The sequence below is a fragment of the Crinia signifera genome, chromosome 1 (genome assembly GCF_055691185.1).
Source record: "Crinia signifera chromosome 1, ASM5569118v1, whole genome shotgun sequence".
Taxonomy (NCBI): Eukaryota; Metazoa; Chordata; class Amphibia; order Anura; family Myobatrachidae; genus Crinia; species Crinia signifera.
Window position 1 is genome coordinate 167,324,852 of NC_139217.1, and position 25,612 is coordinate 167,350,463.

The 25,612-nt window shown below is 42.3% G+C and overlaps 1 protein-coding gene across 8 annotated transcripts in view; it reads right to left on the bottom strand.

Moving 5' to 3' along the window:
- Window positions 1–25,612, bottom strand: part of PTPN13 (protein tyrosine phosphatase non-receptor type 13) — a 250,652-nt gene that overhangs the window by 144,824 nt on the left and 80,216 nt on the right. For all 8 annotated transcript variants that reach the window (XM_083176389.1, XM_083176417.1, XM_083176443.1 and 5 more), the window contains exon 3: window positions 6,351–6,520. In XM_083176389.1, the coding sequence (XP_083032515.1) occupies window positions 6,351–6,520 (170 nt within the window). The remainder of the gene's footprint in view (window positions 1–6,350; window positions 6,521–25,612) is intronic.

The window sequence follows — 25,612 nt, forward strand, 5'->3', positions numbered from 1 at the left end:
TGCTTTACTCCCAGCTCACAATCAGGCCCAATGTCTCATAAAACAAGTAACACCACCTCTACGCTGATGACACACAACTCTACCTCTCCTCTCCTGACCTGTGCCCCACTGTTCTCTCTAAGGTGGCCAGCTGCCTCTCTGCCATCTCTACTAATATCTCTATCACTGTTAACAACACTGTCATCTCCACCATTTCCCAACTCCGCTGCCTGCGTGTCACTCTTGGACTCCTCCCTCTCCTTCGTACCTCACATCCAAGCTCTGGCACAATCCTGGCGATTCCAGATATGAAACATTACTCACATCTGGCCATTTCTCTCCCACAATGCAACTAAACTTATCATCCACTCACTGATCATCTCACTGCTCAGCTACTGCAAAGTTCTCCTCACTGGCCTTGCTCACTCGCATCTCGGTCCCCTCCCATCTGTCCTAAACTCCGCAGCTAGGCTCATCTTCCTCTCCCTCCGATCCACTTCAACAAAATCTGCACTGGCTCCCATTCTCCTACTGAATCCTCTGCAAACTCCTCACTCTCACATACAAGGCCATTTCTAATTCCACAGTTCCATATATCTTCAACCTCATCTCCCTTCATACACCCTCCGATGTCCGATGTCCATTGTCTCTTCTACCCTGATCACTGCTTCCCACGCTAGAGTTCAGGATAATGCCCGTACTGCACCCCTTCAGTGGAACGCGCTCCCTCGCTCCATTAGACTCTCCCCCACCTTGCAAAGCTTCAAACGGGCAACTGAAAACTCACCTATTCATCAAAGCGCACCCTTCCACTGCATAACCTAGTCCTGAGGCTGGTCCTCCGACCCACTGCCTCATGCCTTGACCATCTCTACCTGCTTACATCCTGCTATCAAGACACTGCCCACTTGCTTGCACCTCATGTCATTTGTCGCCCCGTCCCACTAGGCTGTTGCTCCTCTGAACAGGCCCCTCTTCCCTCCTGTTGTCTAAGCCCTCTTCTCCTCACACTTCACTTACAGCTCTCCCTACTCAGCGACCATCTTTGTCTCCATACTCTCCAGATGGATACGGCACATCTCTATCCATGGCCGCCAGCCCCCACTACTACGCTGATTATGTTGTCACTACTTACATCTAAGCAGTTGTGTGTATTGAATTGTTGTGCTCTTTGTTGCCTGTACTCTATTTTCATTATTTATTTACTGAAATGTTAAGTTTTGTCTCCCTGTACATTTATATTGTTTGCCCTCTGTAAGGCACTGCGAAACACTAGTGATGCATTATAAATAAAATATAATAATAATAATAATAATAATAATAATAACAACAACATGGAAAGACATTTGATCTGGTTTATTAAGTGTTGCAAACATTGATAATCGTACAGTATTTTATTTTTGCAGGAAAGAAAATATTTTCTTGCCTAAGGTAACACTGTCTCCAGTTCCAATGTAAGCATAACACCACTGTGCTGTTCCTTGCTGCAGACTGATTATATAACAGCAATAATCATGTATTCAGACTCTTATGCAACCATAACAAATATTGTAAATCACATATATCTTCCGTGTGTTAGATAAAATAAAAGGTTTGGAAATACAGGATTGGATTGGAAATAAAACATAACTAAATATAAACTGCATCCTTTTAAGATAAATCAAGTTACAGTAACAGGGCCGCCCTTATAAGTGTAATGAAATATGTCCAATCTAATAAAGTGTGATCATGCAGTACACTGATGGACAGTAGCCCAATGACAGGATTTCTGCGGCAGCTCTAATGCAGACTGCCTCTGGAAAGCTATGGCTGGTTAATCAGATGTTACTGGCATACTGCATTGGAAAATAATACTACATTCCCCCTGATTTTAATATTGGCTCATTTGCTTGACACTTGTGCCAAACTGCTCTTTAAAGATGTTAAACGGACAAACACAGATTTTTTCACCTACATATGTAATAATGTAGTAAATGTAACACACTCTTGATTCCTAAAAAAGCAGTAACAGTTGGCTAGCTACGTACAGGAAAAGAAAAAGGGGTATAGATCATAGGATAGACAACAACTAGGTCAACAAGCATTAGGTCGACATGACTGAAGGTCGACATGGGTTAGGTCGACAGAGTCATTAGGTTGACACAAGCATTGGGTCGACATGGGGTTTTTCACTTTTTTTTGTCTCGAATTTCTACACAGTCGACATGGACACTGAAACCTAACCCATGTCGACCTTCAGTCAACTAATGCTTGTATCCCAAGAAAAGAATGGTAAAAGCAGAGATCTGGACTTTGGGTCAACATGCGTTATGATGACCACTATTGGTCTTTTTTTCCCAATCACAGATGTCGGGAATGAGAAAGCACTTGTAATTGGCTAGTGGTGAAAGAATGCCCCATTAACTCGCAGGCATTTCACGCCATTCGGCATAAGTGGGTGGTTCTTTTGAAGGGTGATATTTCAGGGATATATTGGAATTGTGTTCTGCATCTCAGCACAGTGGCTCCCCAATGGAGAAGCCCGGGAGTGGTCAATAATGGCAGCTGGTGGACTACTGTAGAGCACCAATGCAAATTTTCACTTTTTAATGTTGTTTTAAAAAAATGTATAAAGTATATGAAGCAACATAAAGAGAAAGGCAAAACTAAGGAATAAGGCTTTATGCGCCTCATTTTCTTATGTCACATGCAACTGAGAGGGGAACGGTCGCTAGGTTAACCCTATTTAGGTCGACATGCATTGGGTCGACCACTGAAGGTTAACAGGCCTTAGGTTGGCATTGCTAAGGTCAACAGGGCCAGAAGGTCAACAGAAGCATTAGGTCGACAGTCAAAAGGTCAACAGTTTTTCACCTCTTTTTTGAGCCAACATGTGGCAAGAGGTGGTATTTCATACCCTACCATCCACTACGGCATGGTGGGAGAATTAAATAGTGCCTGAAGCATGGCGAGCCATGCACAGGGACGCGGTACACTTAGACAGTGTCCATGCCGAGTATGTCAAAATTTGGGGGATAAGGTGAAAAACTCATGTCGACCTTTTGACTGTTGACCTAATGCTTGTGTCGACCTTCAACCTCGGTAGTCACTAGCTGCATCGACATATATCAGTTGTCGACCTAAGGACTGTCAACCTCCAGTGGTCCACCCAATGCACGTTGACATAAATTGGGTTGACCCATACCCACCGATGCAGCAACCATTTCTAAACAACGGTTTCATCACACTGATTCGTTACATTTCACTGTGAACCACTGACATCACCTGTAGGCTATTGCAAAGCACAAACTGGTTACACTAGAACACTAGTAAGTAAATGAATAACTTTTGCTAAGAGCTACACGGAAGACTGCTCATGTTTAGCAAAGCACATCTTGCCCACCTTACCTGAAACACAAGAACAGACCAGGGCAGGAAACAATAGCAGCAGACATACAGTTCTACAGCCCACTCATTACCACAAGGTTAAAAGCGGAGGACATTATGCACTTAGTATTGGGTACATTTTTTGTGCCTGCTTAAAAAGAACATCTGATCTGGTCATGGTAACTCAATTGTGTAATCAAAGGAATGTCAGATGGCAATCATTTTATGTTGCAGCTCTTCATGCAGAGAAAGGGTATTTTTATATCTTGAGCTGGTGTATGGTTATTTATTTACCAATTACAGTGTTTTCACATTAACTTGTTTGACAACTCCCATGAGACTGGATGGGCCATGTGATTCTTGTGTGCCTTCAAATTCTATATTTGTAAGGATCACAGGTTTCTCCAGCACTGGACACTCATACTGGTCATTGAGCTAGCTGTGATTCTGTCCACCCTGAGGGCTTTCAAAGACCCCAACCCTTAATCCGAACCCTAACAACGATCAACCACTATTCAAAAGATTACCCATAACTCCAATAACTGTACCCTAAAAGGGCAGACTGGATGGGCCAAATGGTTCTCCTCTGTCATCAAATTCTATGTAACTTATGATTACATACAAACACCACATAGGAGAGTGACCTCATTAGATTCAAACCCAGTCAAGGTGGCAAGTTGTGTATTTTGTTTAGCCATGACTGTATATTTAGGTATATTTTACTCACTTACATTATATTTGACCTAATCTCTATATTCGGCACAGAACATATGCTTGGTTACCATAGGCTAATTACTTAATTTATTTTCTTTTAAAGACATTTTAGTACTCTAACACTATTTAGACAAGTGTTTCCTCCACCCTGTTAAACAAAACTATGCAGCTTTCGGCCTCTAATGGATTACTTCCAGACGGAAAAAGAAACAGAACCGCATACTTCTCCCTCAATGCAAATGCATTTTAAAGGACTACTAACCCACAAAAGTTGGATTATACACAGTTAAAGAGCTACTGATGACATTCATAGATACTGTATATACTGTATGTATAACTTCCAGGAGTTTATGTGACAGACCATATTGTCAATAAGTAGACATACCATCATTAGTAACACAATTGATACTGCATATGCTGTACATTAATATACGTTTTGCGTGAAGTGGCTGATAACTGAGAACAATAGTGTGAGCTCAGCTACACACTACAGCTGGATACCCACTTTACGATATGCGGCACCGCCAATATCGTTAAGGATATAAGCGATGCCGCCAAATGAACAATATTTCCCTAAAACACGGAACAATATCATTAACAATATTGTTCTGTGGCTTCGCCAGGACCCCGCTGAACATGCAGTTCTGACAGTATAGTCAGATTTGATTGCATGGCCTTACAGAAGCCTAAAAGGAGACACCCCTATAAATAATTATTAAGGACATTAACAATAATCAATTCTATTGCAAAACCAAATAAATTGCTTTAAAAAAAAAAACAATCAATACTGTATATTTAAAGAATGCAAACCATTAACAAAATACCTTTAATAAGGGTATCTGATGTGTGAAATTATTACTGGTCAAGAAGGCCCAATGGGTAATGACTGCAGGCTAAATGCTGTGCATCTGTTCTCCAGGTTTACAATAGGACACATAGCTGTGCATGGATGCACACAACACATACAGTGTAGATACAATTTTTTTTCCTGTGTCTGTTGTATAAAACGCGGTTGGATTGGTTTCTCCCTGAACTTGGGCTATTCTGAGCAGCATGGGGCAGCCCTGTCTCATACAGTAGGTGTGGTATAGGAATATCATGGCAATGTAGTGGGTATAAAAAACTGTATGCAATTTGAAGATGTGCATATGGGGAAGGGAAGCCTGTTCCTGACGAAACTCTTGCATCTAGCATGTGGCTGATGTAAGTGATGGTACTAGTGATGGTGGTCATGGCAGCTGGTGTAAGTGCTGGTACTAGTGATGGCGGTCATGGTGGCTGGTGTAAGTGTAGATACTAGTGATTGCAGTAATGATAGCTGGTTTAAGTGTAGGTACTAGTGATGGGGGCTGGTGTAAGCGCAGGTTATATTGGTGGCGGTCATGGCGACCGGTGTAAGAGTAGGTATTAGTCATGGCGGCTGGTGTACTGGTGTACTAGTGATTGCAGTAATGATAGCTGGTGTCAGTGTAGGTACTAGTGATGGCAGTCGTGGCAGCTGGTGTTAGTTCAGGTAATAGTGATGGCGGTCATGGCGGCTAAAGTAAAAGCAGATATTAGTGACTGCAGTCATGGCGGCTGGTGTAAGAGCAGGTATTAGTGATTGAAGTCATTGTGGCTGGTGTAAGTGTAGGTGTTAGTGATTGCAGTCATGGCGGCTGGTGTAAGTGTAGGTGTTAGTGACGGCTGTGATGGTGGCTGGTGTGTGTGCCAATACTACTGATGGTGGTCATGGTGCCAGGTGTAAAATCCTTGGTCTGCGTGGCTTTCTGCTTGCATATGAATGAATCCAGCAATAGTTAAGTGGAATCTTGCAATTTATTAGCATAAAGTTATTCATTGCTGGATGGTAATCTCTCAGTTTCCATTCCTCACAAGCTAAACGAGTCAGCATTCTGAAAATGTTGACATTTCAGCTGTCGACACTATGATAATGTCAACATCGCATAACGACATTGTGCCTTTCAATGTTGACCCATGTCCCCATTCTTATGTCAACAATATGAATGTTGACATAGCCACCGAGTATGTGACTAGGTCGCATTTCTGCAATTAATACTTGACTACAAAAAAATACAGTGTGACTGCTCACGCTTCATGGAAATGAATAATAGTACAAAAGGTAATGCTATAGAGCCTGAATCTGAAAGGCAGCACAGTGCTCAACTTAATTTCTATTTATCCCCCAGGCAATGTCTGGAATTTACTTTCTGGAGTTTTTATTGTGTTAAAGGGTCACTGACTGCCTAGCATGCCAGTCAGCAGTATCATTGTGTCTGGAAGCAGGTTACCTTTTCAATGTCTGCAAGAGAAGACAATGACTTGCTCTGTAGCACCTCAGGTGCTGTGAAGGCACGCAAGTCCTGATTTGAGACATTTTCATCTGTAAACGACACACTTCCAGAGGGCAGTAGCAGGAGAGACCAGGGGGAGATAATGAAGCCAAGTGCCGCAGGATCCGCTGTACAGAGACAAAAGGGTTTACAGTCAGCAAAGAGAAACAAAGACATTATAAGTCATTAGCATTCTCATGTTCTTCACAAAAGAAAATGTGACACTGCTTTGCACACAGTTATGTTTGCCTCTACAGTGATAGTAGATAAAAATTGCACCATTCTAGTCCCCTAGGAGATCAGTGCTTACAAACTTTGTATAATAACTTTGAATGCAATAATAACTTTCAGTGGTTGATTACCCACAAGACTCATAGGGGTGCCTAGGAGTAACACTTGCTTGGAAAAGGCAAATCATGCTGCCCAGCATGAGGGCCCTGTTAGGCCGCTAGCTGGATAAGGTCAGGTGATGTTGTGGCATTGGTACCAAAGTGAAGGATGCAGAGATGTGAAGGGAGAAATTTGCCCCTGCTAATTGTTAGGCCCCCCCCTTTATTTTTTTTACAAAAAACATGGAATTTAATTTGCCGGTCACAATCGTCAATGCATCTCTAGCCTTAAACACTTTTACCGTTGCCATTAATATTGCTTGTTGCAAATATTCAGACAAAGGGGGGAACTTTAGTAATGGATGCCTACTAGGCAAAAGTCAATTGTTTTGCAAATGGTCGTGCCCCAAATGCACTGGTGTTTAAATGTGTGCAACAGCTAAACCTATGCAAAATATTGGCATCCCAGAAGCCCCCTTCAGTGACGCCAGTGGTCAGGCCCACCCCTTTTCTTGGCAGCGCCAGCCGGGCCCATCCCTTTTGTGACGTTGGCGGCCCGGGACCGCCCCCTTACGCTGGCCCCGTGCAGCGGCACCCTGACCCCCCTAGTTCCTAGAAGGAACACTAGATAGATAGATAGATAGATAGATAGATAGATAGATAGATAGATAGATAGATAGATAGATAGATAGATAGACAGATATATGTTAATTTTAACAGTAGTTTTTAGTGATTGAGCAATAGTGAAATAAAGACTGTAGGGTGCAATATGATACAGTCAGGGCCTGATTCTGGTTCACTTGCAAAAGCAAATTCTCTCTCTAATGGAAAAAACTATGTGCACTGCAGGGGGGGGGGGGGCAGATGTAACATGTGCAGAGAGTTAGATGTGGGTGTTATTTAGTTTCTGTGCAGAGTAAATACTGGCTGCTTTATTTTTACACCTGCATTATAGATACCAGTTTGAAGTACAAACCCCACCCAAATCTAACTCTCTCTGCACATGTTACAACTGCCCCACCTGCAGTGCATTTGGTTTTGTCCATTAGAGAGAATTTGCTTTTGCAAGTGAACCAGAATCAGGCCCTCATTCTCTATACCTGCTCTGCAAAACCATGCTAATCAAGAGGCGACTTAAGGAGAGGTGGGTTGGGTGTTAATCACACAACACTGGTGTCCAGAGTAGCATCGGGTGAGTCTCAAGGTAGATTCACACGCCTCAGCCAGAGTTATTTGAAAATGTCTTGTTACATGCCTATAGCTGGGATAGGATCAGTATTAAGCATTAGTAATACTGCTTTTAAAACCTGTGCATTTAAAACCCATGCAGATCCTGTTTCCTGTCTGGGGTGTCACTCTATGCTTCAGTGCTTCAAGCACACTCTGGTCTGTATATTTCAGCACTGAAATACAAACCAGGCTGCGCTTTAGGCATCACAATGGACAGTGTCACCTCAGGCAGGAAAGAGGAACTCCACTGTTTCTGAAAGGTGCAGGGTGCTAGACTGAACACTATTGCTAAACTATGGTATGAATTGCACAAATTTGGACAGTAATAATACCGCATGCTGGCATGTTTTGTGGTACAGTAGGTCAGTCTGGAATAAGAACATACCTTCTCACTAACTAACCAAATTAAACCTAAAAAAAAAAAAAAAAGACTGAAAAGCCATGAACAAAAAAAAAAAAGGATGTACACTATCGGAGCAGAGTGTTGTTGCAGCAGGTTACATACAGAGGACCAGCGGTGGGGATACCGGTGTTCAGAATACCGAGTGAGGATCCTGACAGGGGTCAGGTAAGTATACTTCCCCTTCCCCTGCACCCCACCTAACCCTCCCTCCAACCAGCCTAACCCTAATCTCTGTATCCCGCTGCCCAAGACCTCCCCTCTAAGGGCAGAACATGAACCCTCCCTCCACACACACTAAACTATACCATCCCCCACCCTAAGCCTAAATCTGTTCCTATTGCCTAAACCTTAACAGCCAAAAGCCTAAACCTTAACAGCCTAAAGCCTAAACCTTAACAGCCCACCCCAACCTTTCTCGACCTAACCCGCCCTGGGTTTGGCATCCCCCAGTGAATACAGTGCTGCCATCCTCATGGTGTCAGGATTCCGATGCCTGTCTCCTGGTGGTAGTTGGGATGCTGGCATCGAAATTGTGAACATCGGCATGCCCACCACCCAGATTTTGAATGAATATCATTGCGCCACCTTGCAGTAGGCTACAACGAAACATTTAAACCATATTATACAAGTGTATCTATGTGGAAAACAAAACTAACATACTGTATCAGTTCAGAATACCAACCTAAAGTAAAGTGCTAAATGTAAAATATAGAATCAAATTTCAACACTTATTTAAATTCCTCCCAGCATTATAGCATTACATTGTTACGCAGCTAAAGTTAATACTATATATAATGTAAGAGGATTATTAGCAGGTCATTAAAAGAACAAGCAGTCTAGGCAACTACACGTTGTGGTCCCAGACAGTAATGGTGTCTACACACGGTGAGATTCCCTTGCTATTCGACTCGAGTGCTATACAATCTTTGTATGAATTGTATGTAAATAGTACAGAGTTATGCTGGGTACACACCAGGACGACTAGGGCCCGATCCCCTCAATCTAGATCCAATTCCGACCAATTGGATGTAGATTGTGTGCTGATTGGGCCCTTTTCTGTCCTGGTGTGGACCGATACCGATCCGATGCGCGGTCCCGCGGGTCGGTCGGTCGTTATTGAGATCCTACCTGCTGCAGGTAGGATCTCAATGACGACCATACAGCTGGGTGCGGGTCGCCATTGGATCGGACCCGCTCACGGTGCACATCGTGAGCGGGTCATGCCCCCTCGCGTCACCGTGAGCGGGTCGGACGAGACACTGATGACCCGCTCACGATGTGCATCGTGAGCGGGTCGCCCTGGTGTGTACCCTACATTAGCAATCTGCATTAGATTTGCACTATATAGTCATTGCTGCCCTGTCTATCTGGGTTTCGATTTGTGAAGTCACGGGAGCACGCATCGGGATCGCAAGGTAAAAAACCTGTGCGATCTGCATACGATTTTGACTATATAGTCAAAATTTAATGTATAATCTCACTGTGTACACAGCATAACAATATTATACTAATAGGTACTGGTTTAGTTTCACGGCGGCCGATCCGATGCGATTTTTTACCAGTTCATAACCCCACTATCCACTACGCATGGAGTTGATTTTATATAGTGTGGCAAGCGCAGTAATCCGCGTCCCCTAGCGGGGCTCGCCACACTATATAAAATCAACTCAATGCGTAGTGGATAGTGGGGTTATGAACTGGTAAATAATCGCATCGGAACGCATCGGATCGGCCAATATATCGGCCAATATCACATCCGATATATCGGCCGCCGTGAAACTAAACAAGTACCTACAGTACTAATATTTTACCATGATCCACCATGGTTTCTTCAAGGGAGCAGTAATGGAGACACCTATGCAAACAGGGACCGGATTCAGAGTTGGATATAAATTGGGTACATCTGCTCCCACATTGCATGCAATGTAACAAAATGTCTGTGTGAAGCTGGACACATATTTGGAGTGCACTCACCAGCAACAAGTACACTTAATTTGATCTTCCTCATAATCATTAGCAGCAGCAGCGCTGACTTGCACCACATAAAAAGATACTATACTCTCTACGATCAGCTGTACACCGAGAACCACACAGCCAGGAAAATGTGAACTAAGCAAATGCAATGCCAGAAAAAAAGGTCAATCTCTTACTACTTTAGAGCCACCCATTGTTATTAAACTATACCACTGCTGATTTAAAAGAGTCTTAAAATCTTTAAATATTTACTGTTCAGGAAAGTACATGTAGTACTGGGACGGTTATACAGAACATGTCGTTTTGGCATTGTTATATATTTTTATCCTCCATGTAGAAAGTAAAATAATGGTTAGTAATTTAAATATTCCTCTAAACTTTAACATTAATTGTAGGCAATCCTAAATGGTAGACGAACAGTGGTATATTAGTATATAAGTGACATAGGGGCAGATGTTCTAAGCATTAAAGAGAAAAAGGGGTGTATTCAATGCCACGGCGAGCGGCCAGCGAGGGGGTTAAACAGGGAGGATTGCAGAAAACCAGCGATCCTCGCTGTTTAACCCCCACGCCGGCCGCTCGCTCTATTCAATGTTCTGAGAGTTCCCCAAAACAGCGAGACCCGCGGCTAATGCAGGAAACTTGCTGTATTTAGCCGCGCGTCTCGCTGGTTTAGGAGCCGCATACGCCAATTCCCCCTCGCTCAAAAAATGGAGCGAGGAGGAATTGGCGTATGAGGGTGCTGCGTTGAATACGGTCAGGGTGAGTGGTGACAGCAAGCAGGAAGCTCTGCTCACTGTCACCACCCGCCCACAGCATTGAATACCCCTAAAAGGGCAGTATTCAATGCGGACAGCGAGGGTGTTTGTTTGTTCGCCTTCAAACGCCCTCGCCGTATTTAATGTAAGGGACAAATCCCCGCAGTGAGAGAAAGGATCCCCTTAAAACGGTGAGGTTCGCCGCAAATGCAGCAAGTCCGCATTCGCTGTTTCCACCTTGCCTCAGGGAACAGAAGAGTTGTAAACAGCGAGTGAATGGAAGTGCGTTAAATATGGAAGGTAAGCTATCGGCACTTCTCGCTGTCGATATCTTGCTGTCAGGGGCATTGAAGATGCCCTTACTGTGGAGAGAGCTAAAGTATCCACCAACCAGCTCCTACTTGCCATGTTACAGGAAGAGTTGAAAAGTTACAGGAGCTGATTGGTTGTTACCTTATCTCCGCCAGCAGCTTAGCACAGATGCCCCCTAAGCTGTGTACACACGGTGCAATATATTGCTCAGTGTCTCCTTTCATCAGCGACCAGAGATGGTCGCTGATGAACAGGAATCTCTGCCAGCTCCAGCGACCATTAGGAGGCTGAACACGGGAGCGTGCACCTGGCGATTTATCGCTGCAGCACAAACAAATCGCTGGCAATTATTGCCAGTGGTATTGCACCGTGTGTACACAGCTCTAGTCCCTAGATATTTGTCAATAAATTCACATTTCATTCTTTACTTTCTTCTACAACTGTCACCTACAAATTTCACCAACCACAATAATCTAGAGACACAGATGTTTTGCATTACCTTTGACAAATAAACATTTATTAAACACTTTAAATAAACTAAGCATTATTATATAGTCCCACACAAAGTAATGTGCTGTGAAAACATTTTTTTTTTTTTCAGATGAATTCTAACTTAAAATCTTCACAAAATGAAAGGTAAAGAAAGACATTCCTAGTTAAAGTGTAGACAAAACCTTGTACTTTGTCCTTACTTTAACAGTGTTAGAAGCATCCATTCTTCCCTTAGCATAGCGTACAATGCATATTTTAACTAGCGTTCCCACAGAAATACATTACACATTTACAACTTTGAATGCCACAAGTAATGTAAAAAATTGATGCAGACTGTGTACCTTGTACTGTTTATGTATACGAGGTACTGTCTGATGCTGTGCTGCTATAGTATGTGGTGCATAAACATTCACAGCTTGCAGATCTACAGCCAAGAGAAAATAAGACTAGTATGCTACATACACTAAGGGGTAGATTTACTAACAAATCTACAAATCAGATTCTGTATACCATTTTCTAGGATGCAACAGAGAACTGATAGCTAGAATGTTTTATAAAGTGTTACATAGTTACATAGTTGGTGAGGCTGAATAAAGACTTGCGTCCATCTAGTTCAACCTAGGTTTTATAATAGTTTATCCCTTGTTGAATAGTATGTTCCGATATTTTAAAGACAGATTATGTTACTGATACCCCTTTCACATTGCACTTTTAAAACGGTATATTGCCGTTTTTTTCCCATTTTAAAACGTTTAAGGCTGCAATGTGAAAGTGCCAAAGTTGATTTACCGGTTAAAGATAACCGGTATTTCAACACGGTTAAAAAGCAGAGTCCTACACGTTTTAAAGCCGTTTTTAAGGCAGTGTGAATGGCTCTATTTCAATGGCTTGAAACATGTCCCTTGGGGGTTAAACGGGTTGAATTTTGAATGGTATTAAATGATTTTTAAAATGGTTTTCACCTGCAATGTGAAAGGTCTCAAGGCTCAGACACGTTTTAAAGTCCCATTTAAGAATACCGTGTCATTACCCATTTCTGCAATGTGAAAGCAGTATTATTCGTAACCGTGGATGTTTTTAACCAATAAATGTTTATCTAACCTTATTTTAAACGTATTTATAGTGTCTGCCGACACCACTTTTGACTATTCTGACTGTAAAGAAATGTTTTCTTCTAATCTAGATGAACAAAATCTTTTTTCTTCTAATCTAAACTCATGCCCTTGCATCCTAGGATCCTGTCTAGCAGAAAAAAAGGTGTTTGACAGTTCTTTATATTGGCCCCTAACGTATTTATACATATTGAGCACTTTTTTGTTGCTATACAGGTCGAGTATCCCGTATCCGAATATCCGTTATCCGAATTATTCCGAAATACTGACATTCCAGAAAGTGAAAAAAAAATTTTTTTTTGCTAAAAACTCACTGGGGACATATGTAACAGCATCACTGGGGACATGATATGTAACTGGCACTATATATGTGCAAGACAATGATTGCTTGGCATTCAAATTCAGTGCTGAGATAGTACACACATTTTGTTTCACGTTTTGAAACCTTGTTTTTTGAACAATTAAAATATATTTGTGTGTATTTTATGTGGTAATAAAATATATTTGTGTGTATATTATGTGTTTATACAGCATAAATGCAAGATACTTCAAAATACATCATTGAAATATTAAAAATTCCGAAATACGGAATAATCCGTTATCCAAAATTCTCCTGGTCCCGAGCATTTTGGATACGGGATACTCAACCTGTATTACATTGAGCACTACACCCTAGTTTGTTGTCTATTTGGACTCCTAGATCCTTTTCGAGTACCGAATTACCCAATTCATCCCCGCTTAGGTTATAACTAGCAAACTGGTTATGTCCGGCCATTCCGGGAGGGTAGGCAATTATGGTTTACTATTGTCCTTGCCATCAGACTTTCTGCATCTATTTCTCAATAGGTACTATTTTCTGATTTTTTGATTCTACTCTTCAAAAATGTTAAATCTGTCCTGTGAAAATGTGAAAATGTTTTTTTTTCATATATATATATACACAACATGACGTGTCTCCGAATGTCTGGGTCCTGGAAGAAGAGAACCTGTTCCTGCGCAAGCATGTATATGTTCGCATAAAAGGGGGCTACAGATGAGCCCATAGCACACCCCCTTAGCTGAACATAATACGCACCTTCAAAAGTACAGACAGAAATAATGTATGATCAAACATGGCAGATTCCAAATATTTGCCGAAAAAGTCCCTCATAGACTTTAACCACCCCCCCTCATTAGGAACAGAGGTGTATATGCTACAAGCGTCTAAGCAGCATAATTTTGCTCCTGAATCTTCTTTAGAAACGTATTTGCATCCTTGAGGAAGGTATTTTAAATAATCCCAGATTGCTTAATCTTTCCTCGTATCTTAAATTATCCATTCCCCTAATAAGTTTTGTTGCTCTTCTTTGGATTTTTTCTAATTCTATGATGTCCTTTTTATAGTGTGGGGCCCAGAATTGTACTCCGTATTCGAGGTGCGGTCTATCCAATGATTTGTAGAGAGGCATAATTACTTTTGAATCCCTAGTTTCCATGCCCCTTTTAATACATGCTAGAGTTTTGTTGGCCTTTTTTGTTGCTATATTACATTGAGCACTACACCCTAGTTTGTTGTCTATTTGGACTCCTAGATCCTTTTCGAGTACCGAATTACCCAATTCATTCCCGCTCAGGTTATAACTAGCAAACTGGTTATGTCTCCCAAGGTGCATGACCTTGCATTTGTCCACATTGAACCTCATCTTCCACTTTTTTGCCCACTCAAGATAATTTTGAAGCGTGGGGACATCTTCTGATAATTTAATAACTCAGTTTTTTATCATCCGCAAAGATGGATACATTGCTGAGTAACCCCATCCCAATATTGTTAATAAAAATGTTAAATAAAATGGGCCCTAGAACCGAACCCTGTGGCACTCCACTTAGTACTTGTATCATATTTGAAACGGCACTGTTCACGACCACTCTTTTGTTCTCTATTACACAGCCAGTTCCCTACCCATCTACAGATATTTGCCCCTAATCCCAGGTCCTCCATTTTATTTATCAACCTCTTGTGTGGTACGGTGTCGAAGGCTTTAGCAAAATCTAGGAAAATCACATCTACAGCGTTTCCATTATCAAGGTTTTAGCTAACCTCTTCATAGAAACCAATGTTTACCCAACATTAAACATAGGTTGGGTACATACTAGACAATCCGGGGATTGTGGCTGATGTCATGACCTAGATGTTGTCAGACGGCCATACACACTGGGCCTAATTCAGACCTGATCACAGGATAAATTTCCAAACCATACACTGCAGGTGGGGCAGATCTAACATGTGTAGAGATTTGGGTGAGGTGTGTTCAAAGGGAAATCTAAATTGCAGTGTATAAACAAAACAGCCAATATTTACCCTGCACAGAAGCAAAATAACTCAAACAAATGTAACTCTCTCTGCACATGTTACATTTGCCCCACCTCCATTGCAACATAGTTTGGTCTACAGTCCTGCGATCAGGTCTGAATTAGGCCCACTGAACGACACAGCACACTAGATCATTCATGGCCACATTCAGCAGCGTAACGTCGGCTGCCAGCCATTTTACCAGCCGTGCAGCAAAGCTGATGTCAGCAGGTGTGTGCAAGACGTAGTATGTACAAACTACCTGATGTGCATGAGATGTCGCTCTGATCCACCAAATCAGATGACATATCGTATAGTGGCCCTCATTCTAGTTCCCTTGATCCCCCGCGCAATTGCACAGGGGAGCGATGTTTCGTGACTGCGCATGCACATAAACATTTATACGTAAGTGCAGCCGCATTGTGAGATCGGCCATGGGAAATTGATTATTTGCCGGACGCTCGCACACAGCAGTGTCGGTGGGGGGCATGGGGCGGCGGGCCATGGTTGCACGAAAACGCTGGGCGTTCCCATGGAAAGTCACCCATGATGTGAGTGCAGGCAGTCAACATCAGCGAGAGCTGTAGAAATCATTTGATTGTTGGCGATCATCAAATGATTTTTCCCCTGCACGCAAGCTGCGAATGGATGTTTATGCAAAACATCCATTCGCAAGCGTGTGGGTGCAACCTGCATGCGGGAGGGGGATGGAGCCTCCTGCGGGCGGCGTTTAGATGACCCACAAAGCTGCGAATTTCACAGCGTTGCGGGTCAACCAGAATGACCCCCCGTGTGTACTTATCAATAGAAAAATGCAGAAATAATACTATTGTAATAGATAAACATTTACTATTTATATTTTTCAGAAATGGTTTCTATATTTGGAGTTGTTTTCCATTATCACCATGGAGTTCAATAAGTGCAATAAGTACATATACAGTAGGACTGTTTGCTACATATATTTTCGGTGGAAGACTAACATTTGTAAATCCATGGTTAATTAAACTGTCAACAGTGACTAATAAACTTAGTGTCACTGACTGTGGAACATTTTCTAAAATTATACAGCATTTTACGGATGTGTGGTCTGGTCTGTGTTGTTTTTATCCCTAATCAAACATGATGCACCACTATTTCTGTCAGTCCCAAGGTACTTATAAATAACTTTTTTTCTAATCTAACTAACCATGGCCCTTATTCTGATCGGTGCGGATATTCCCGCATTCTTACGGTGCGGTCCGCACGCCACGGTGTTTTGCCGCGTGCGGCCATCGTCCGTAGAAACGCCCACGTGTCCTCCGCATTCGGACGGACTCACTCTTTAAGAACAGGGCGTGTTTACGGACGACATACAAAGCATGCGTGTGCGGGAGAAACACTCCGATTCGGCACGGTATTACAGAGTATTACAGAGTATGCTCGGGAATACCGCATCCGAACGGGAGCCAAGCGGTGCTACCGCACGTAAGCGGAGTATTTACGCCAAACAACCCACTATGAAGTATCTTCTGCTATACATCACATGACCCACTTATTCAATTACCTATCCTCATAAAAAACTGCTTATTTGGAATTGGAATCAATTAGATTCCAATATATCCTTACAAGCATGCCTAACACATGCATTGCACACATTAACCCTTACAGCAATGTAAGTGCAATGGTTTGTATTAGTGAGTAATGAGTAAAGGAGTAGATTCTATTGGGTTCAGGTGTTAATGGTTGTAGTCATTAGGCGTACGTTCGCCTAGCGCATGAACGAGTGGTGTCCGCAAAGCAATAGTACACTTGTGGACACCGCACATTTCTGCCCTTTTTGATCGCGTGCATTCGGAGTGGTTTCCGAATGTACGCCCCCCAACATAAGTGTACTCCCCCGTGTCCGCCCATGTTTCCTCCCCGTTTTGCCCACTTTGAAACTACGCCCATGTGTCATTCCGCATGACGCCCATAATACGCCCCTATTTCCCGAATGATAGCGGTGAACAGTTCTGGACGGGATCTGGCCGAACTGGTACCGAGTCAAGGCGTGGCACATGCGCGTTGCGTTCTCCACGCATGCGCAGACGCCGTAAACACGCGATCCGAAAGTATGCGGTAAAGTCCGCGTCAATCAGAATAAGGGCCCATATGTTTACAGCTGAAAGCCATTTAGCACATAATAAATAAAACCTTGCTAAAAAAAAAAATCTTCATGTATGCATGCTCCTAACTACCCCAAGATCAATATCTAAATTTCAAGGATTTATTTACAATACGTTGACAATATATTTTACAATAGGAAAGAACATTTTAAAAGTATTGGGAAATAATTGCTGTGGCTGGTACACTACTGCAGGGCAAGAAAATGTGGCATATTCCCTGACATCACCTTAAGGAGTTCACGGAGCCTTGTTTGAACAATAATATATCAATAAAAAATTGTATTTGACTAGTATATAAAAATATCACTGATCATGTCCACAGTCATAGTCTTCTGGGATGCTATGGTGGCCCTAGTGACTAACTAATTTAGTAATAGTTTAGGACCCAAATTCCTTCCTTCTGGCACTTCCCATAGGATCTTTGGACAATCTATCAGATAAATTTACAGAAAATCGCACATGTAGTAGTGGGCAATTTGCCGTAATTCTGTGACAAAATTTTTTTTTTTTTTTTAAATCACATTTTCTCATTGAAAAAAATCTAAATCGCAAATGTAATAGGGTGCAATTTTTCATATCGCACCCTAAACTTTACCAAAAAATCAGTGAGATGTGCAGTCCATATGAGAACAAATGTGCCCTGCGATTAGGTCTAAATTTGGCTCGATAACGGTATCCGATATTTTTCAGTGTGCACACACTACCTAGTTTGACCAGCGGCACTGTCAATATAATTAACTACTTGTCGTCTAGCGAGTATATGACTTTATAGATTTTCAGTGAAAATACCCTGACCATCCTTCCCTTCAAATGATTATGGACAAAATAGCCTATGTAAAAGACAAGTTTATTCCCATAAAAAAATCAGCCAGTTTTATTCAAATATGAACCCTTGGATTTGCCATGTTGACCTCCATGCATGTCAACCTTCAGAGGTCGACCTAATGCTTGTTTATCCTATGATCCATACCAAAGTCACCCCCCTATGTTTACTACAGGGTTGCATACCTTTAGGCTGTCCTCTCCAGGAGAGGGCAGCCAGATACAGGAAGCAGGGGGTGGAGGTGGTTCTCAACAACTGAGTCTTGTGTGGGGGCCTGATCACGTCATCGTGGATTTGCCTCCTTCGAAATACCGGTATTACAGGCATTACATAGTGGGGTTGTGGCCAGGATGGCACAATTCGCACCATCACTTCCCCGTGGACCCCCCCCCCAGCTGATAGGGGATTACAGTGGATTTGCCCACATTCCATGGAAGATGGAAAGCAGACCCAAATTTCGGGAGCCTCCCGGCCATTCCGGGAGGGTAGGCAATTATGGTTTACTATTGTCCTTACCTTGCCCTTAGCTGAACATAATACGCACCTTCAAAAGTACAGACAGAAATAATGTATGATCAAACATGGCAGAATCCAAATATTTGCCGAAAAAGTCCCTCATAGACTTTAACCACCCCCCCTCATTAGGAATAGAGGTGTATATGCTACAAGCGTCTAAGCAGCATAATAATGCTCCTGAAGCTTCTTTAGAAACATATTTGCATCCTTGAGGAAGGTATTTTCCAAAGAGAGTAAAGGCTGTAAGATGATGTCAAGCAATTGTGATACTGGTTGTATTAACGAGTCATGGACAGATATGGGGCGGGATGTTCTTACATCCGCAGCCCAGCTCCGCCGTACATCGCCGCCCTTCACATACATAATTATCGCATATGCTGTAACATATGCGATAATTATGGCAAAGGACAGCTCTTGCGTTAAGAGCTGTCCTTTGCGGTGAGTCAGTGGCTCCCCCCTCCCTCCTTTACCCGGCACTGTGCTCTGTGTGCTGCTGCTGTGGCGGGGGGGGGGGGAGGCTGGCTCTCCTTCTCCCTGCACCCGGAAGAGGATCATAGTGCAGGGAGGAGGAGGTCACAGGTCCGGGCAGCACAGCTCTGTGCTGCCCGGACACATGTGAGGGGGGGTGGCATGATTTCAGTGCGGGGTGGCGGGGGATCGCGTTAGAAGCCCATAGGCTTCTATGGGGCATCGCCAGATATTTCCGGCGATGCCCCCCGCCGGGGTAACCTGGCGGGGGATGCTTAGAGCATCCCAAAATGCGGTAAATGCCCGATAACGGGGTCTTTACCGCATTTCTAGTTTAGAGAATCTCCCCCATGATAGGCTCAATGTGACCTACAGAGATCCTTATGTAATTTCGGTAGAGTATACAGCAGCAGTACCACCGGATGCTGTATGTGCAGGATCCGGGACAATTAATAAATGGTCTCAGTTAATAAATTGTCCCGCACAGCTCTATCCAAAATATCAAAAAGTTCCTTCTGTATATTCCAGTCGGATCCCTAGGTAATAACTCATATTATAACTCGGGGTTGTCCAAGTGACCAATGATCTCTGATCTGTAATCCTCGATTTCATGATTACAATTGCTCCTCCCTTATCCGCGGGCCTGACCACATCTGACCAAATCTTTAAGCACTTTAATCTCCTCCTTTATCATGTTGGGGCGAATAGAGTATGGGGTTGCAAAAAAACAGTTTGTATACGTGGCGATTATCCACAGGACGGGGCTGTAACCCCGAAAGAGCTAGATACATGCCCTTTATATTACATAGTGGTTTTAAAATACTTGTCTGAGTGCCTTCTTCCATTGGACTGCTGGATAGATAGATAGATAGATAGATAGATAGATAGATAGATAGATAGATAGATAGATAGATAGATAACAATTGTGGGCTATCACCCGAGCTGGGTTTAAGGCCTCTGAATAAACCATTTTAAACAGTGTTCCCGTTCTTATTCCAAATAATATGTATAAACAAAGTACATATAAAATTTTTTATTGAAAGTCTCTTACTTCAAAGGTAAAATTCAATGAAGACTTTTCAGTGCATAATTGATGTTAGCAAGCTGAATCAACCAATGCGTTTCATCTCTGGTGAGACTTCATCAGGGTTTTGCTACAAAATTATACTTACTTATTATACATTTAAAGAATGCATATACCTTAAGTACATGTGTACATGAAACTAAAAATAAATATAAAAGTTTCTTCAACATTTTGGGCTTCATTGCTTTATAGCATATATCAAAATGTGGACTAGATAACAATTGTAAGCATACAGCAAGTCATATAAATATGATGACACAATCATGGAAGGAGGAGCAGAAGATGGAGAACAGCAATCAAAAATACAAAAATTACACACATATGTCAACAATTTATTTGTGGCTATGAGTAGTTTTTTTGTTGATAGTCCTGAGTGCCGCGGCCTCTATATACATATCAGGTGGTTCAGTGACCTGACTATCACCAGACACAGAGCTGATATATACTTACTAGATGCTGGCCACTACCATTTTCAGTTGTATATATATATATATATATATATATATATATATATATATATATATATATATATATATATATATATATATTATATATATATATGCAACTGAAGATGGTAGTCTCTCCTTAACCCCTTCCTGACAGAGCCAGTTTTTGCGTTCCTGACAGAGCCATTTTTTTCAAATCTGACATGTTTCACTTAAGTGGGGATAACTTTTTTTTGCTTTTACTTATCCCAGTGATTTTGAGATTGTTTTCTCGTGACACATTGTACTTCAAGTTAGTGGTAAATTTGGGTCGATACAGTCTGTGTTTTTTTGTGAAAAATACCAAAATGTCGTGAAAAAATGGAAAATTTTGCAATTTGCAAAATGTCACATTTTCTGCTTGTGAGACAAATAAACATACCACTCAAAATAGTTAATAACTAACAAAGACCATATGTCTACTTTATGTTGCAATCATTATTTCAACCTCCTTTTCATTTTTTTGGACACTAGGAGGCTTCAAATATGAATAGCAAATTCTCAAATTTTCAAGAAAATTTCAAACTCTGATTTTTTTAGGGACCAGGTCAGTTATGATGTGACTTTGAGTGACTTGTATGTGAGACACCCCCATAAATGATGCCATTTCAAAAACTGCACCCCTCACAGTATTCAAAACAGCATTTTGGAAGTTTGTTAACCCTTTAGGTGTTTCACAGGAATTAAAAGAAAGTGTAGGTGAAATTTCAAAATGTAATTTTTTTTGCAGATTTGCAATTTTAATACATTTTAGAACACAGTAGATTTTACTAGAGAAATGTGACTAAAAATTGATTCCCCCAATTCTTTAGTTTTCATAAATATCCTATATGTGGCCCTAGTGTGCACGGTGACCAAACCACAGGCTTCATAATAGAAGGAGCACCTACTTGATTTTGGAGCCTCCTTTTTATGAGATTATTTTTTAGGCACAATGTAGGTTTCTAGGCACCATAAGATGCTAAAAGTTAGGTACCCCCCCACAAGTGACCCCATTTTGCAAACTACACCCTTCAGGGAATTCATCTAGGGGTATAGTGTACATTTCAAACCCCCAGGGGTTTCACCAATTGTGGTACAACTGGGCAGTGAAAATGAAAAAAATTAATTTTTCATTTTCACAGCTCAGTTGTATCAAAATTGGTGAAACCCCGGGGGGTTTGAAATGTACACTATACCCCTTGATGAATTCCCTGAAGGGTGTAGTTTGCAAAATGGGGTCACTTGTGGGGGGGTTCCACTGTATGGGTGTTTCGGGGGTCATTCAACCAGAATCTGTGCTGCAAAATCCAAAAATCACTCCTTCCCTTCTGAGTCCTGCCATGCACCCAACTGGTATTTTTTGGTCACACATGAGGCATTGCCGTACTCGGGAGAAATTGGGGCACAGATTTTGGGGTGCTTTGTCTCCTTCATTCCTTGTGAAAATGAAAAATTTTGAGCCAGATCTGCATTTTTGTGTAAAAAAATGTAATTTTTTACAGAAAAATGCAGTTCTGGCTCAAAATTTTTTATTTTCACAAGGAATGAAGGAGACAAAGCACCCCAAAATCTGTGCCCCAATTTCTCCCGAGTACGGCAATGCCTCACGTGTGACCAAAAAATACCAGTTGGGTGCATGGCAGGACTCAGAAGGGAAGGAGTGATTTTTGGTGGTGGAATGAATGGTGGGTGCTATGTCGCATTAGCAAGACCCCCGAAGCACCAATACAGTGGAACCCCCCCACAAGTGACCCCATTTTAGTCACCAGCTTTGGGAGGGGGGCTGGCGCTGCGGCTGGCGGGGGGGTGGGAGGGGTGCTGGCGCTGCGGCAGCCGGGTGGGTGGGAGGGAGGGGGGCTGCCGGGTGGGAGGGGGGGGGGGGGCTGGCGATCGGTGGTAATCAGTGCGGTATATACACACACACACACACACACACACACACATATATATATATATATATGTGTGTATATATATATATATATACATATATATACACACACATATATATATATATGTGTGTGTGTATATATATATATATATATATATATATATATATATAAATATATTTTTTCAGTGCATATATTTGATTTTTAACTTTTTCTGCAGCTTGATGATGCTGCTGCTGCGGGGGGGAGGGGGGAGGAGGGCAGCGCTGCGTGCGCTCCAGACGCTCCGGGGGAGCCGGGGGAGCTGCTGCTGCTGCCGGGTGAGTGCCCGGCGGGTTCGAGGGGGGGCTGCACATCGGTGGTGATCGGTGCTGTACTTGACAGCACCGATCACCACCGATCCCTGTGTTACCGAGCGGCTTAGCCGCCGGTAACACAGGAAACGCTGTGAATGGCTGTTCAGATTTGAACAGCCAATCACAGCGATCGCCGACCGGGGGGGGCACCCCTGCCCCCCCTGGGCGGCGAGGGGGGATGTCTGCTGTCAGGGACAGCAGACATCACCTAACTGTCACTGCGTCTCTAGACGCAGTGACAGTTAGAAGTCATGACGTACATGTACGTCAAATGTCGGGAAGTACTTCCCGACCATGACGTACATGTACGTCAAATGTCGGGAAGGGGTTAAGTACCTTTTTTATCATTATTGGTCCTGAGTGATCTTCAGGAGTGGCAAACAGTAGGAAATCATGCACTGATGCAATAAAAGAGTGGCTTCATCATTGATCAGCATCAGTAAAAGCACATTGCATTAGTCAAACATTTATGCCTTGTAAAATCAGTGTGTAATTAAGGGGGTATTTATTAATCAAAGCATGGAGAGATTAAGAAAAAAAATCCCTAACCATTCAGCTTCTAATGCTGGGTATACTGTACACTGAAGCAATTCTCCGGCAGCCGATATAGTTAACTAGAAATATAAAGGGCATACACACTTACCAATATTGTTCACAATCTCTGCAAGGTGATGTCACATGCCCCCCACTCTGTATACTGTTCATTCTAGCACTCGCCATCTTTGAAAACCCATGCAGTTCCTCTAACCTGCCAGGGGTGTCGCTGTCTGTTGTAGTGCCTCTAGCCAGTGTGGTCTATATATCAGCACTGATATGCATACCAGACCTGTGCTAGAAACACCACAGGCAGGTAACAGGAACTGCATGAGTTTTCAAAGATGACGGGTGCTAGAATGAACAATACTGTGCATGCCACCATTGACGAAAGTGTCAGATTGAGTTGCATGTACAAACAGCAGGGATTGGGCATTAATGTCCTGTGCATTGTTACTGATATTGATACACTGGACGATATGCATGCGATACAGATAACGATGAAACAATAAATAGCCTGTTTTCGGATTTCACAACCCTGTTAACAATAGGTCCAGGAACTTTTCCTGGATTCTATTGGTTAACGGCCGTTAAAAGTTAATTTACCTGGTTAGAAAAATAGTTGTTAAACCACAAGTCTAGTACCATTTTCTCCATCCACTAAATTATTGGGGGTAATTGAATCCCCCCCCCCCCAAAGGGAGTACACAATAGAGCGATGGACATTCGTTCCGACATCACAACAAATGCCTGTGAAACTGAAACGATATTAACGAAAGAAGGAATGATCATGTTCCATCCTTCATTAGCATACAAGGGCACTAGTAATACAGTCTGTTTTCATGTCCAGCAAATCTGACAATGTCCCATGTGACCACAAGAGCGGTTTTAAAATTTGATGGAACACGGGGTATTCTGATTAGTAAAAACAATTAGTAAAAAAAAAACACAACAGAGCTCACATGAGAACAGTCTCACGTTGTGTTTATCCTCAATATGACCCTGCTATGCATTCAAAATTTATTCCACCTTGATGCACAACCTTTATAAACCTAGCTTGCGTAAAACTTGCTAGTAAAGGCAAGTTTTATGAATACAGAAAACATAACACATGTTTAGTGGCATGTTTAGACTAGGTTCAGACAAAGGTTTTGAAGTGTATTTAAAGCGATTCGATGCTTCAGACATTCTCCTAATCCAGTGACTCTTACATCATTGCCATGCCCCTGACTGCACACAAGGGGAATAAATGACTATGCAATTTTAAAAATGAGTAAAAAAATAGCTGTAAAAAAAATAAATAAGCTAAAAGTCAAATGCAGTGATTTTTATGTTTGTGTGTGTGTGTGTAGACAAAGATGCGGCACTCAGTATTATAATAAATAAAGCAACAATACGATGCCATTTAAATGACACCATATTGTTGCTTTGGTTATTCTAATACTGAGGGCCTCTAGCCCCCCGGGAACCGGAGATATCGCCTGGCAAAGCTCTAACGTTTTTGCCCCATAGGATAATATGAGACCCGTCAATTCCGACCCCCACCCAGTTCCGACGGCTGCCAGTTCCCGCCCTGCCAGTTGCGGTTGATCTCATTCAATTCCAAATCGCTGGGCTTTCAATATGGTACCAGGCTGGTCCATATCGGTCAATCGGTTCCAGAGATATTGCGTGTAAACTGATTTTTTTTTTTAATGTAATTTCATGGCTGTTCATGTTCTTTTAGGGCAGATTACTGGACCAAAATCGTTCAAAGCCCACTCAAAAGTTCTTCAATATGATACTTGTCTCATGTAAATGGGTCAGTTGGTTCCGAAGATATAGCCGGTTAAATGAGATAACTGGTTAAAGGGGGGGAGGGGTTGTTTTCTCCCCCCCTCACACCAGAAAATGCAGGGACTAGGCTGGTGTAAAAGTGGTCAACCTGGGAATGCATTTTTTGTTATGAAAGGTGTATTATTTGAAATAGCCGGGACCTGCAGTGCTCTGAATACAGCCAGGTT